General features: G+C 37.9%; 1 protein-coding gene across 2 annotated transcripts in view; it reads right to left on the bottom strand.

Annotated features, from left to right (window-relative positions):
- Positions 1-14,171, bottom strand: part of si:dkey-82f1.1 (DENN domain-containing protein 2A) — a 75,631-nt gene that overhangs the window by 35,159 nt on the left and 26,301 nt on the right. For both annotated transcript variants that reach the window (XM_067436470.1, XM_067436469.1), the window contains 2 exons: positions 6,825-6,911; positions 2,408-3,322 (listed from right to left, as the gene is read on the bottom strand). In XM_067436470.1, the coding sequence (XP_067292571.1) occupies positions 2,408-3,322; positions 6,825-6,910 (1,001 nt within the window). In that variant the 5' untranslated portion in view covers position 6,911. The remainder of the gene's footprint in view (positions 1-2,407; positions 3,323-6,824; positions 6,912-14,171) is intronic.

Below are 14,171 nucleotides of genomic sequence, written 5' to 3'. Positions count from 1 at the left end.
TTGAGTTTATTTGTGTTTTCTGATTATGTGTTTTGCCCCATTGTGGGTTTTTGTTTTGTGTTTGTTTCTTTTTGTTATAATAAATACACTCCTTTTCACTTGAGTCCTCGCACCAGTTTTCCTTTGTATGTTACGTGACAAGTTCAGCTTCAGTGCAGATCAATAATACTGTGCAGTGTTGAAGCTGAACTATTAGCCTGCGCGATTAGCCGCATTTTTTCATGATAACGGCGAAAACAACATATTCCATGTTTTGGTCATTCGAAACTGTTGAGGGTCTACTTTTATTTGAGTAAACTCCCAACAAATAGTTGAACAGAAGCGCATCACAAAAATGAACCAAAACTTTCCTCACAAACATGAGAAATATAAAGCTTGAAATTGTTTACTTTTCAATGAACCAATTCAAAATGAAAACAAATACTCTCTGATTATGTAGTCCATATGAGCATTTCTCAGCGGAGATGGCAAATCAGCATCGTCAACTTCATCTTTGCAGCTGACACGGACTAGTTTATTAAATAATTAAAATATTTCCTTGCTATTTTTTCCTGACATATTTATAATCATTACTTTTACCAGTGCTTTGCGCCAAGCTATGCATTCGCTTAAAGGGATAGATCACCCAAAAATGAAAATTCAGTATTTAATTCCTCACCCTCATATCGTTCCAAACCCGTAAGACCTTTGTATATCTTGTATTTGGCACACAAATTAAGTTTTTTTTGATGAAATCCGAGAGCTTTCTGACCCCTCCATGGACAGCAATTTAATTAACACTTTCAAAAGCTTTTGTAACATTATAAATGTCAATACGGTCACTTGATCAGTTGAATGCATCCCTGCTAAATAAATGTATTCATTTCTTTAAGATCTTTCTCAAAAAAATAAATTAAAAATTATTACCGACCCAAAACATTTAAATGGTAGTACAATGTTACAAAAGCTTTATATTTTAGATAAATGCAGTTCTTTTGAACTTTCTATTCATCACAGAAATAAATGACATTTTAAAATATACTCAAATAGAAAACAGTTATTTTATATTTTAATAATATTTGACAATATTACAGCTTTTTTTGTATTTCTAATAACATAAATGCAGCCTTGGCCGAGCAAAAGAGACTTCTTTATATTAAAGGTTAAGTATTCCTCCCAGTATATATTTAAAGCTACACTGTGTAACTTTTTTAGTTTATTCTTAGCTAAAAACACTTAGTTATTTCAAAAATATATGTGCTCATTAATGTATATTTACTTCTTTCAAGTAATAAAGTATTCTCGTAAGTTTATAATATGCTATTGAAGATACATACGGGTGAGGGGTTTGAATGCCGGTCGCCATGTTGACCCTCCATCTTGAAAGTACATTAGCCAAAGAGGGACATACCCGTAAATTCAAGCTTCGCCTTTCACGTTTTAACACTCGATGGCACCGTGTCGAATGTGAAGAGGGGGATTGCCATGTTAATCTTGGACTAAATCGGCCACCGTAGGAGTTAAAAAGAAATCAGAATTGAGAGGAACGGAAACTATTATTCACTGGATGGTCATATACCTTTACACCGCTAGGTGGGGAAAATATCACACAGTGGAGCTTTAAATAATTAAATGTATATAAATATGCGATTAGTCGACTAATGGCTTAAATGAAGGACTACTAGTCAATTAGAAAAATCTTTAGTCAGGGACAGCCCTAATCAATATCATGCAAATATTCATCGTCAAAAGCTAAGGAAGGTGAATCAAGGCAAGAGGCTACTGATGGTTTATTAAACCGTCTAATAACTAGCGCTCACATTAGGCCGAGATAGTAGAAGACAAGCTACTTGTTGAAACCTTAATTTTAAAGTTTTCGCACAGCATTGATTTCAGACTGACGTGAATTAAAGAAGCTAAATTTATGATACCATTTCAGTCAGAATGTTTTTGAAACATAAGCTTGGCGTTGTACGAGTTGTGCAAGACTAGAAGTAGATGGCCATCGAATAGACTGACTTCATTACAAAAAGGACTTTGATTACACTGCAAAAATGCTCTAAGTTATTGTGTCTGTTTCTAGTCTAAATATATAACAAATCTTAAATCAAGATGAATTTTTTATAAAAATGTTCTCACCCCATTGGCAGATAATTTTGCTGGTTTTAAGAAAAAACTCACTTCATTTTGATATTTTCCTCCAGAAAACAAGCAAAAATATCTTATGTCATTGTACTTATCTAGTAAATACATCTTGATTTACGAATATTTAGATATTTAGACTGGAAACAAGAAAAAAATACTAAATAAGAAGAGTGTTTTTTGCAGCGTAGATTGGTTTTCCTGAAATTGTCTTGATCCAATCCAAACTCTGAGCTCATTCTCAAAGTCACATTGGCTGAAATTCACCAAATATCCATCTTCTTACCTGTTATTAGTGTCTCGAGCTCGTCCGGATGGTCTTCTAAGGACCCCTGGTGGTGGAGGACAGGATGGAAGGGGTGGGGGAGGTATGGAAGGTAAAGGGGGAAGATTTCGTTTACCCTTGACAAAACCGTGGTTGTCCCCGGGGTTTTTTGTCTGTGTGTGGTGCTGAAAGGTTCTTTGAGGTTTTGGTAAAGGGTTAATGGAAGGAGCTCCAGGTTCACTGTAGACGTTCTCGGGGTCCCGAGATCGACGGCCAGATCTCATCACATCTAGCGTGCCGAAGATCGGCTCTGCAGTCCTTTTCTCCGCCTCTTCCTGCTCCTCTTTGGAAGCTGGACAGAAATAGTTGCCTGGCATAGACAAGGATGATTTGGAAGGGGTCTCCTTCATCGCCTTCTCAAGTTTTTTAATGTGCGTCAGCACTGATTTTTTGTCCTGACAAGTTTCTGTCGTTTTCCCCGATGGGGATTTGTCCTCAGAAGTGTGCAGAGGTTCCCCAAACTTGCTACCATTCTCTTTGCCACAGTTCTGTCTATCCCAGTTGAAAAGTCTCTTGCTGTCTTTCCTTTGTACTTCCGGCTGTACCATCTTCTTCCCACCTTCAGTCTCTTTCGGTCCCGGCGTCTGGGGGTTTGCCCCAGTGGTCTCGGTTTTACCTTCCCATTGGGAGATCTTGTCCCGAATGCTGGCAGTGCTTTTAAGTCCTGAGGGAGTCTTGGGGGACTTGGTGCAGCCGCCCAAGCCGTTCTCAATGGGCCGAGGATTGGAGGAACTCTTGTGGGCAAGCATGATGTTGTCTCCTGGGCTTCGGCTGAGGTTGCTCAGAGATGAGAGACTGTCCCCAACCCCACACAGGTCTGGCCGCTGAAGCACCACAGATTGGGCTTGGTCAAGCTTCAGTCCGCAGCAGTGGAGCCTGAAGAGACCACAGGAAAGATGCTAAAGTCATCAAGACAGTCATTACGTGATTAGATAGCAATTATAGAGTCTGTGCATTTGAAGGTCACATTTCAAAAACATAATTCGCACAAAATTACACAACCACGAAATTGCAAACAACGCAGTCTACTAATTTAGACAGTATTCAGCATTCATCAAACATCTTCAGAGTTTCCCCTTTGGTATTGGTGGTATTAATTGCATTGTCTAGACTTTCAATGGTGCAACGAATTAAAATGACTTTTTAAATACAAATTTTAGAGCTCAAATGAGATGCAGATGCAGAACAGCGTGTCTTATTTCCTCTGAAGGCATTAAACACAAGCCTTTCACTGCACAAGTGAGTCCCCATCAGCACATCAAATTGTTTATGAATCAACCTCAAGTCCTTCTGAAAGCACAACTCCTCGGAGAATGTTTGACCTAATGAGCTTGCACGAATGGGCCAAAGTTCAAGGGACAGGCGTGCATCTTTCTCTTTTTTTTAATTGGCTCAGTCAATAAACACAGCCTTGGATTCCATCTATGACATTGTGCCAACAAAACAAACAGAGGAAAAGTGAACCTAGAAACGCCACAATATCTTGACCAATATGCCTCCAAATAGTGATACCTCTTTTCAAATACAAACTGTTAGCTCTCAGAAAATTCAAATAAACTTTAAACACTTTCTTTTGGCATGTTGTGTCTTTCCTCTTTCTGGCTAATGTATCTCATTTCATGAAGCTCAAGGCAGCCAAGAGGAAAAAGTAGGTCAAGCTCCAAAACCCCAAAGAAAAGACGCGAGAGAGAGGCAGAGACAGGGGGTGAGAGGAGTTAGGAAAGAGGAAAATGAGGAGTGTGCAGAACAAAATATGTGACTGTCTCTTTCTTGTCGCCTTCGGGAATAGGCCTGCTCAAACTCTCGCATTGCACATCATCCATCATCCGCCAGGATCGAATCCAAAGTCTCCTCTTCCTGGTGGAGATAACAGGATTGGGGACATTGTACAGTAAGCTGAGGAAATAGCATTTGGTGATAGCAGAACATGGAGAGTTCTCTCTATTTTTGACGTTGTTTCAATCTGGCTGGAGATACACACTACGCCTCAGTGTACCGAAAAGTACATCATTAAAATGAGCTCACTCATTTCGCCCATTCTTCTGCAGGTTTTAAGTCTCTTACTAACACACTATGGCATTCCAAACCACCACGGGTTGGCAGAACCAAAGGGGTTTAATTAGCCTTCAGTAAAAATAACTTTCACAGTTAGGCTTGTCCCAAAATCACCCTCAATATCCCACCTGGGGATGTTTATGAAGTCTATCAGTGTTTACTGAACATGTTTAGTTTAGTTTTCCAGTGTATGAGGGATGTGGCACAGTCTGTTTACTGGGAAACTTAAGCATGGACTAAAAGATCTTATGGCTATGAATTTATCATCCTAAGGAAACAGTGACGAAATCGAAGTCCCAAAAAAGAACATGCTAGCTTAGAGTTACACCTTTAGTCGTACGCTGTTTTATTAGCCGATATCTGTGTTAGACACGGTTGAAGTCTCATCGATTTACAGGAATATAAAAATCAATCAACCAGTAGTTTATTAAAGGTGCACAGAGTAATTCTTTGCTCTATGGTCCTGAACTGTAAACTGACACTTATTGGTGTGGATAAAGCATTATGCAAAACAAATGTACTTTATTTTTTTAACCCTCTGGGCTCTGGTCAGGGCTTGACAATGCTTCAGACTGCTTTAGATCAGTTCACAGTCGATGAATAGCACACATTTATGGCTAGTGATTGCTTATAAACTAATGCTGATCAATTATGACAATGTTCACTTTACGGTGTTTATATCGTAATATGTTGTATTACATATTACAATAGAAATTGGTATAATTTTATCTCATCTGAATTTGAAATAAGAAAGCATTAAGAAAGCATAATCATTACAAAATAAGAGTCCACTGTGTATTTCAGGCTTGTTTATTAAATAAAAGTCATAAAAGTGTCCAATTTCCACCCCGGTTATTATTTGGTTTCACAAACTGTATGTAATTTAATTTTTTTATTTAATTGGTACTGTGGTACTGTCCACGTACAGTCAAAAATTTATTTTTATTTCAAAGAAATTATCGTACTATATTTTAGTTCAATAATGTTTTTATTTGATATTTTATATTCTCGGGGAGTTTATGGAACTAAGTTATATTCATGCATTAGTTATAATATATTGGAGCACAGACTTTTTTTCACAGACTAGTTTTTTTTTTTTTTTTTTAAGACACTTTAGATTGATGATATAAAAACATTTTTAAAAAGTGAACTTAAAAAAGTTTTATATTTATTATTATGAAAAATGTTTTTGTTTTAGTTTTAATTTTATTAAAAAAAAAAAAAAAAAAAAAAAAGATATTGTCTAAAACACATTGTACTCAGAAACTGTGAGAAAAAAACAAGCTATGCTCCAAATTTGAGGCTGATATATCAAAAAATTAGCTTTCAGTAAGAATGTGTTTGGGTGCATTACCAAACGCTTCTACCAGATTTTTCAGTTTTTCAGGACCATTTAATCTTTTCCAATCATGTCCATGATTTTTTTTTATCTGTGTGTGTGTGTCGGCTGGTAATCCCTACGTTATGGGGACAAAATGTCCCTACAAAGATGGCAATATCCAAAATCCTTGTCCTTGTGGGGACATTTTTAGGTCCCCATGAGGAAAACATCTTATAAATCACACAGAAGGAGTTTTTTTGAGAAAGTAAAAATGCAGAATGTTTCCTGTGATGGGTAGGTTTAGGGGCAGTGTGTGTGTGTGTGTGTGTGTGTGTGTGTGTGTGTGTGTGTGTGTGTGTGTGTGTGTGTGTGTGTGTGAGCCTGTTTATGTGGTTTATGAGGACACAAATTTGTTTAACTACATGGGTATTACACTGGTATTACACTATAAATGTGGTTTATGAGGACATATCAAATGTCCTCATAATTCAAATGGCCTTAAAAACATACTAAATGATGTTTTTTTCAGAAAGTAAAAATGCAGAATGTTTCCTGTGATGGGTAGGTTTAGGGGCAGGGGCAGTGTAAGGGGATAGAAAATACGGTTTGTACGGTATAAAACCTATTACGCCTATGGAGAGTCCCTGTAAACCACATAGACCAACATGTGTGTGTGTGTGTGTGTGTGTGTGTTCACACAGCCAGAGCCAAAACATTTACCAAGTTTCGTACCAAGTAAAACATTTTTACCAAAAAAATGCTGTCAAAAAGGATCGAACAGCACCAGTTGGTTAAGTAGAAATCATTGATTGAGGGCATTTATCATGTGAATAATTTTTAACGATTAATGGGACCAAAAGGAACTACAAAAACATTTAACATTAAATAATGCTTTCTTAGTTTGATTGAACAGATAGTTCCAAATTCACACTCAATTCAATTGGTATGGAAGGCTGGAACACTTCAATTTTAACAACAGCAGCAGGAAATTAAAGGACTTACCCGTTTGCTGATTGGTAGATGCAGTCCTCAGTGTTTGTACAGAGCAGCAGCGCTCTCCCGCCAGTCATGGTGCTAGCAGATGGCATCCTACACACACACACACACACACACAGAAATTTGTATTTTTGGATAATTAACAGAGAAATATAGTTTCAAGGACATATAGCATCATGCTATTCATTGAAATTGCTTGAAATGCCATACCATTCTATATGAATATATTTACTAAATATCAATATAGCATATTTTGGCCCACCCCACCCCACCAGTTGCACCGCCCTAATGACAGCCCTGACTTTAGGTTAAGAAATATTGGACATTTACAACAGTCATCCGTTTAATCAAAGAGCTGAATCCTCATGACACAGGCGTGGATGAATGGCTGAATGACTCACAACCCAAACACAAAAGTCTACAGTCAGAGAGTTTACTCCAGACTGTTACTGTAGTTACAAACATATCTGAAACAAAAATCCCAATTTTGCTTAATTTAGGAAATCATCACTATTACTGTCACTCATGGGGGTTAGGGATCTGAACAAATAGCTAAGAGAGAAACGTTGTGTACAATAATATCGAGGTCAAAAAGGGAGACCAAACTGAAGAAAATAGGAACTTGACGTGACCCCCGACCTCCTACTTCTCTCTGCTCTGTGTTTTAAAAGAGCCAGTAATTATCAGCCGGCCAATAAAGAACTTGCTAAGCACTCGGGTCTGTTTTCGAGCGAGCCGAACCCTTGGCACAGGTGTTACCACTTAACCAACACATTTGGAGAGGATTGTCGAGTGTGTACGTGTGCGTCTGTTCTTTTTGTTCTCTGCCAAACGGAAGTATGACAATGTCCATGGGACACGAGCGGGGGTGCAACATAAACGAACCCCATCTGTTTCCACGTTCGCCGAGCGCCATTCCACATGTGCAAGACCTCAACGATTAACCCACATTCCCAGCATTCTGCCACCACTGGAGCCGGCCGTAAAAACCGTCCTCTCCAGCTCAGATGACGTAAAGGTTACCAAACTGTGCTATTTCGAGATGATTAGGCCTCTGGTGTGCCGGTGGGCTCCAGTGGTACTCAATGTGTTGATCATCTGTGGGCGAGTATTGCTTGGCATCATTGGTGGTTTTTCTGAGCGTCGGCCAAGGGCAATAATGAGAGCGTTTGTTGTGCTGTGGAGTTTCACACTTTGGTGTGGTGAGAGCCCTCTTATTTTGAGGAGCAATTCATGTAAAGCATCCAAAACTTCTGGTACTGCAGAAGAACTGACAAATAAAATAAAAAATAAATTTAAAAAAAATTATATATATATATATATATATATATATATATATATATATATATATATATATATAGACGGTTTCAACGGTAACAACATAAACAAACGCTACTGCGCATGCGCGCTTTTGTGGCCCAAACTTAACTTCCGGTAGACATCAATAACACCAGAGGATGCGTTATCTTTCTTATGCGTTAGCATCTTTAATTTTGATTGTGCACCATTATCTTAATGTATAGATTTTTTTTTTGTTTCAGCATGTTTATTATAAATAATCTCCCATTTATGTCTTTAATATAGAGTGGGAAAACGCCCCACTTAAAGGGTAGGTCACCCAAAACTGAAAATCCTGTCATTCATTACTCACCGTCACGTTGATCCCAGAGTTTCCGCTAGAAAAAAATGGTGCCGGACATTTTGATGATATGCCGGTCAAAAACTCCTGAAAGCAGTTTATGTAACTTAAAAAAAAATGACCATGTTTATTAGCCGAACTTTCAAATAGACGGAAAAAAAAACATGAACGTCCGATTGGCGTCAATCAACCAATTTTTTAACTTATAGGCGTAATTTGCGGGTGGGACAGGTGGGACATGTCCCTACCACTTTTTTTAAAACATCTTGCTTCACGGATTAACCTAACTAATACAAACAATGCAGTTCAATGCAGCAAACGCGGCTCATGCAATCTTCACACAGACGAGCGCTTTAATCTAACGCTTAACGCCGTTGCAGAGACTTTCTGTTTGTTCCGGTCAGATCGCGAAACAAAACGCACAAAAACTGTTCCTGCTCTTGATGTACAACCACTGATGGTATTCGGTTTTGATGAGAGAAAAAATAGACCACGAGGGCAGATTAGAAACGAGAACTTCTGACAAGTTTAACAGACTAGACCAGTGATTAAACAAAGTGTGCAAATCTATTTGCCTTTATTCACGTGAAAAATCTTTAGATGCAATAATTAAACGCAATTAATAAATTTAATTATAAACTCAGTATGTCTCATTTAGTTGGTAACATTTAAATTGGCCACCGTGTGAAATGACAAAATCATATAATAGAATATAACAGTACAGCTACTGATAACTACAAGCAAGCACTACAAGATGTTTTTGAAATCATTAGAGAAAACGACCATGTGCTTATTTAAATCTTTTCGTTTCTACACATATTAGGCTATTCCTCATGTCTGTGAGGCAAGCCTGCCGAGTTTCAGTTTGAGACGCGCTTCGGTTCATGATGAAAGCGATGGCTTCCGCGACCTAGTCTACTTATTTATTTCTTATTAATTAAATACATGCAATTAACCGAATAACCCTTTATTAAAATTAAGAGACAATTTGTACAAAACGAAAGAAAGGCTTTTTACAAAACAAAACTTAATATTAAACTAAATATAACCACCAAAATCATTTCTGACCCACTCGCATCTTTGCACTTATAGCCTATCATAATCAGATGAAATCTAAAAATAATATTATAATATTTAAACATAAATATGAAAAAAAAAAAAACATTGTTTAATGGCTACAACAAGTATAGTAAGCTACAGATTTATGTCATGTCTGAGCTGGATTTGAACGAACATAATTTTACCGGTGGGTTCACAGTAGCCTATATAAATGCATGCGCACTCGCCTTTCAATTATGCAATGCGTCGGCATAACATGTTTCTTTGTTTCATAATATAAGAATAATGTTGGGAAACTTGTGTCATGTGCTCTCTGCTTGATTTTTAATATTTATATCATGTTAACCAAGAATAGTACGTCAAAATGTATTTCTACTGAGTAGTGCGCCATACAAACAGACACAGACCGGAAGTTAACTTCGGGCCAGGCGCGTAACCGTAGCAACGCGCGTGCGTTCGATGAAACCGTCTATATATATATATATATATAATATTATTGATTAAAAAATTACAAAAAATAAAATAATTAAATTAACTAATAAAAAAATTATACATAAAATGAAATAAATTACAACAAAAAAACATTTAAAATTGTTAAAAACAAATATAATAAAATAAAAATAATATAATGTTTTAAATGGATAATTAATACAAAATAAAATTAAAATAATATAATAAAATATATTTTATTTAAAATCAATAATTACAAAATAAAATAGAACAAACAAATTATATAAAACAAAATAACGCCAATTAATCAAATGAAGTAACAATGGTACACTCTAAAAAATGCTGGGTTGTTTTAACCCAATGTTGGGTCAAATATGGACCCCCAGCAATTGGGTTGTTTTAACCCAGTGATTGGGTTGTTTTAATCTTGCGGTTGGGTTAAATATTTGCTTAAGACAACCCAATCGCTGGGTTAAAACAATCCAACCGCTGGGTTAGTCCATATTTGACCCAACATTGGGTTGTTTTTTACTCAGAATTTTTTAGAGTGTACTCTGACAGAAAGAACTTCTGTCTGATAAAGAATGTATTGCCAAGGCACATGCCTAAATTTCCCATATAGGATAAAATGATTTTAATTGTAAATAATTCAAATAAAATACAAAGAAATTACAAATAAAATTATCATAAAATATATACAGTTCATCTGCCTTTCTTCAGTTTGCTGTCTTTTTCTTCTTCTTTCTATCTTCTCTCTTGCTCTCAGTCGACTTACAGTCCTAAATTATTTTCATCTGTCTGCGTTTGTGTGTGTGTGTGTGTGTGTGTGTGTGTGTGTGTGTGTGTGTGTGTGTGTGTGTGTGTGTGTGTGTGTCGAGTCACATGTTTGCGGAGCAACATCAGCATTCCCCCCTCTCTCTTTCTGAAAATGCAAAGGAGAGAGAATGAAAGGAAAAAGGGAATGCCAAAGTTTGAGCATGCCTTGTGTAGCTGAGCTGAAGTGATCTATTCTAGGTCAAGTGCAGTCGGAGTACATCATTTGTAAATATGTATAATATAACTTATACATCTTTTAACATCTGTATGCATGCTTAGAAAACAAGCTATTTGATTTGAAGAATCATTCATGTATGTAACACAAACGGGAACAATAGAAACTAGTAACACCACTTAAAATCAACCACAAACAGTAAATCGGACAGTTGCCGTGTTTACAACCTTAATTTCAGGGTCTTTTCATATCTTTGTTCTCTTCACTATTGTTAAACGTGACCTCTGTGAGATAAGGTGACTTCCAAAATGATCTGGAGAAAGCGAGCCATCTGTTCCAGCCAATAAAATACTCTATATGACCTGAGGGACCTTTACTTGTCCCGCCCCCTGACCCGATGCCCATCAGCTGATTGGATAACAGGACGCTCATTGTTCTGAACAGAACAAGGATTGGAGCAAACCTGGCTGACAAACCTCGGGTCACAGCGCTTCAGGAGATTTAAGGGAGCTTCCCGTAATGTTTCTCTGAAGCATCAGCAACTGTCTCAGATGTTTCTTCTCTATTTCCTCAAATAATTAGCAAAACTGCTTTGATATGTATTGCGAAAAGTGCTTTACAAAATGAATATGGAAAGCAATGAGAATCTGTAAATATTTCTTCTGAAGCCCTAGAGGAGACATATGTGAGATTACTCTCAGGAGGAACGTTTGATGGCTTTGCAGTCGTGTTAGATACTTAAAGGGTTAGTTCACCCAAAAATGACCGTTCAAATCTTTATTTGAGGATTGAAAACAAACCCGGAAGAGAAGACAATGCTGAATAAAGTCGTAGTTTTTGTTATTTTTAGACCCAAATGTATTTTCTCTGCTTCAAGAGACTCTAATTAACCCACTGATGTCTCATATGGACTACTGTGATGATGTTTTTATTCCCTTTCTGGACATGGACAGTATAGTGTGCATACACTTGCATACGCTCTCGGACTAAATATAAAATATCTTAAACTGTGTGTGAAGATGAACGGAGGTCTTACGGGTGTGGAACGACATTAGGGAGAGGAGTTAATGACATGAAGTTCATTTTTGGGTGAACTAACCCTTTAATTTGCTTCGCTTAATACAAGATCACACACACGAGTGAAGGACAGTGAGGGTCAGGCTATGGCCATCAGAACACATCAGTAATGTTATGCAAGTGTCTAACAGCCCCAAAACAGCAGATCTTTATCATTCCAGAGACACACAGGACAGAGACAGAGGGAAGAGAGGACACAATCTGTGCTTATTAAGTTAAAGAGCGCAGGAAAGGTTTTTTTTTCCAGAAGACCAGAAAAGCTTTTAGTGTGTGCGATAACGGCAGCAGAGTAAACATGTCAGTTACAGATGGTTTGCATGCTTGTTTTGTTATACTTATGAACTTTTAAACCAACTAAGACCTTTACAAATACACAAATAATGTCCTGATTAAAATCTTAAAAGTGTTTGTAAGGGCTGTAAATAACGTGAAAAATAATAAACAAATTATATATATATATATATATATATATATATATATATATATATATATATATATATATATATATATATATAAAATGCATAACATTATGACCACCGACAGATGACGTGAATAACACTGATTATCTCTTCGTCACAGCACCTGTTAGTGGGTGGGATATATCAGGCAACAAGTGGGACTATGGGAAGAAGGCGAGCCGGCGGAGGCAGTGTGATGCTTTGGCCAATGTTCTGCTTGGAAACCTTGGGTCCTCCATCCATGTGGATGTTACTTTGACACGCTCCACCTACCTAAGCATTGCTGAGACCATGTTCAGCCTTTCATGGAAACGGTATTCCCTGGTGGCTGTGGCTCTTCCAGCAGGATAATGCTTCTGACACAAAGCACAAATGCTTCAGGAATGGTTTGAGGAGCACAACAACCAGTTTGAGGCGTTGACTCGATCTCCAAATACCCCAGATCTCAATCCAATCGAGCATCTGTGGGATGAGCTGAACAAACAAGTCCGATCCATGGAGGCCCTGCCCCACAACTTACAGGACTTAAAGGATCTGCTGCTAACATCTTGGTGCCAGATGCCACAGCACACCTTCAGGGGTCTAGTGGAGTCCATAGCTCGACGGGTCAGGGCTGTTTTGGCAGCAAAAGGGGGACCAACACAATATTAGGTCTGTTCTGCCTTTCAGTCATCTAAGTATAATTTTTATGCATTTAATTTTGATATACTTTCAGTTTCATGCAGACTTTTATTTTGACGTTTGTTTACTGAGTCAATACCGGAAGTAGGAAATCGCGTTAGATACGGCAGACTGTAATGAATGCAGATGTTCATTGCTCCATAGAAAATGCATCCTTCCTGTTGATTCCCCAGTAGAAGCATCGCTTTTTCATTCTCTCGTCTCTCATCACTCATCTCATATGTATGGATTCAAAACAATGTGAAGAAAATAAATCTGCATACAAAGAACTCAGGATTTCTTCGTGTTCATGAATAGAGAGAGTTTAGCTCACTGTTTAGTTGGAGTTGCTACACCTCAGCGAGAACAGTACAGTGAAAAAGCGTAATCCAGCTGGAGTTTCAACGTCTTGAGAAGCAAGTTAGTAAAATGGAATTAGAAAGGACTGACGATGCATCTGCACGCACAAGAAAATCAAAGAGCTCTCACTCATCGGCATCAAGCGCTGCAGTGAGGGCGCGCGCTAAAGCAGAGGCAGCAAAGGCACGAGCTGCGTTTGCTGAGAAAGAAGCAGAGCTGAAGGTACAAAGTGCAGAGAAGGAAGCAGAACTACAATTAGGAAAAGCGAAGCTAGAAGCTAAACTAGGCGCACTTGAACTTCAAAGAGAGGCGGCCGCAGCCATTGCCCAAGCTGAGGCATTAGAAGCGGCTGAACTAGATCTAGAAGATTCAATCAAGACCGATGTATCTTCTCAAGCTAAATTACGAAATGAAATCGTAACACGCACTAATGAATATATTGAAGCGCAAGCTGTACATAGTATAGCACGAACTCAAGCATCTGCCCATGCAACATTACCTGAGGCAGTATTGTCCGAAGGCAGCTACGCTACATGGAATCCTCTACCAGAATGCAACTTACAGTTACAGGAAGGGCAAGGAGAGGTTGAAACTTATAACAGACCATCTGAGCATAACACAGCACCGGAAAAGCCATTCTTCAGCGACCATGCTAAATT

The sequence above is a fragment of the Pseudorasbora parva genome, chromosome 25, assembly GCF_024679245.1.
Source record: "Pseudorasbora parva isolate DD20220531a chromosome 25, ASM2467924v1, whole genome shotgun sequence".
Lineage (NCBI taxonomy): Eukaryota > Metazoa > Chordata > Actinopteri > Cypriniformes > Gobionidae > Pseudorasbora > Pseudorasbora parva.
This window is presented reverse-complemented; position numbering and strand designations above follow the sequence as displayed.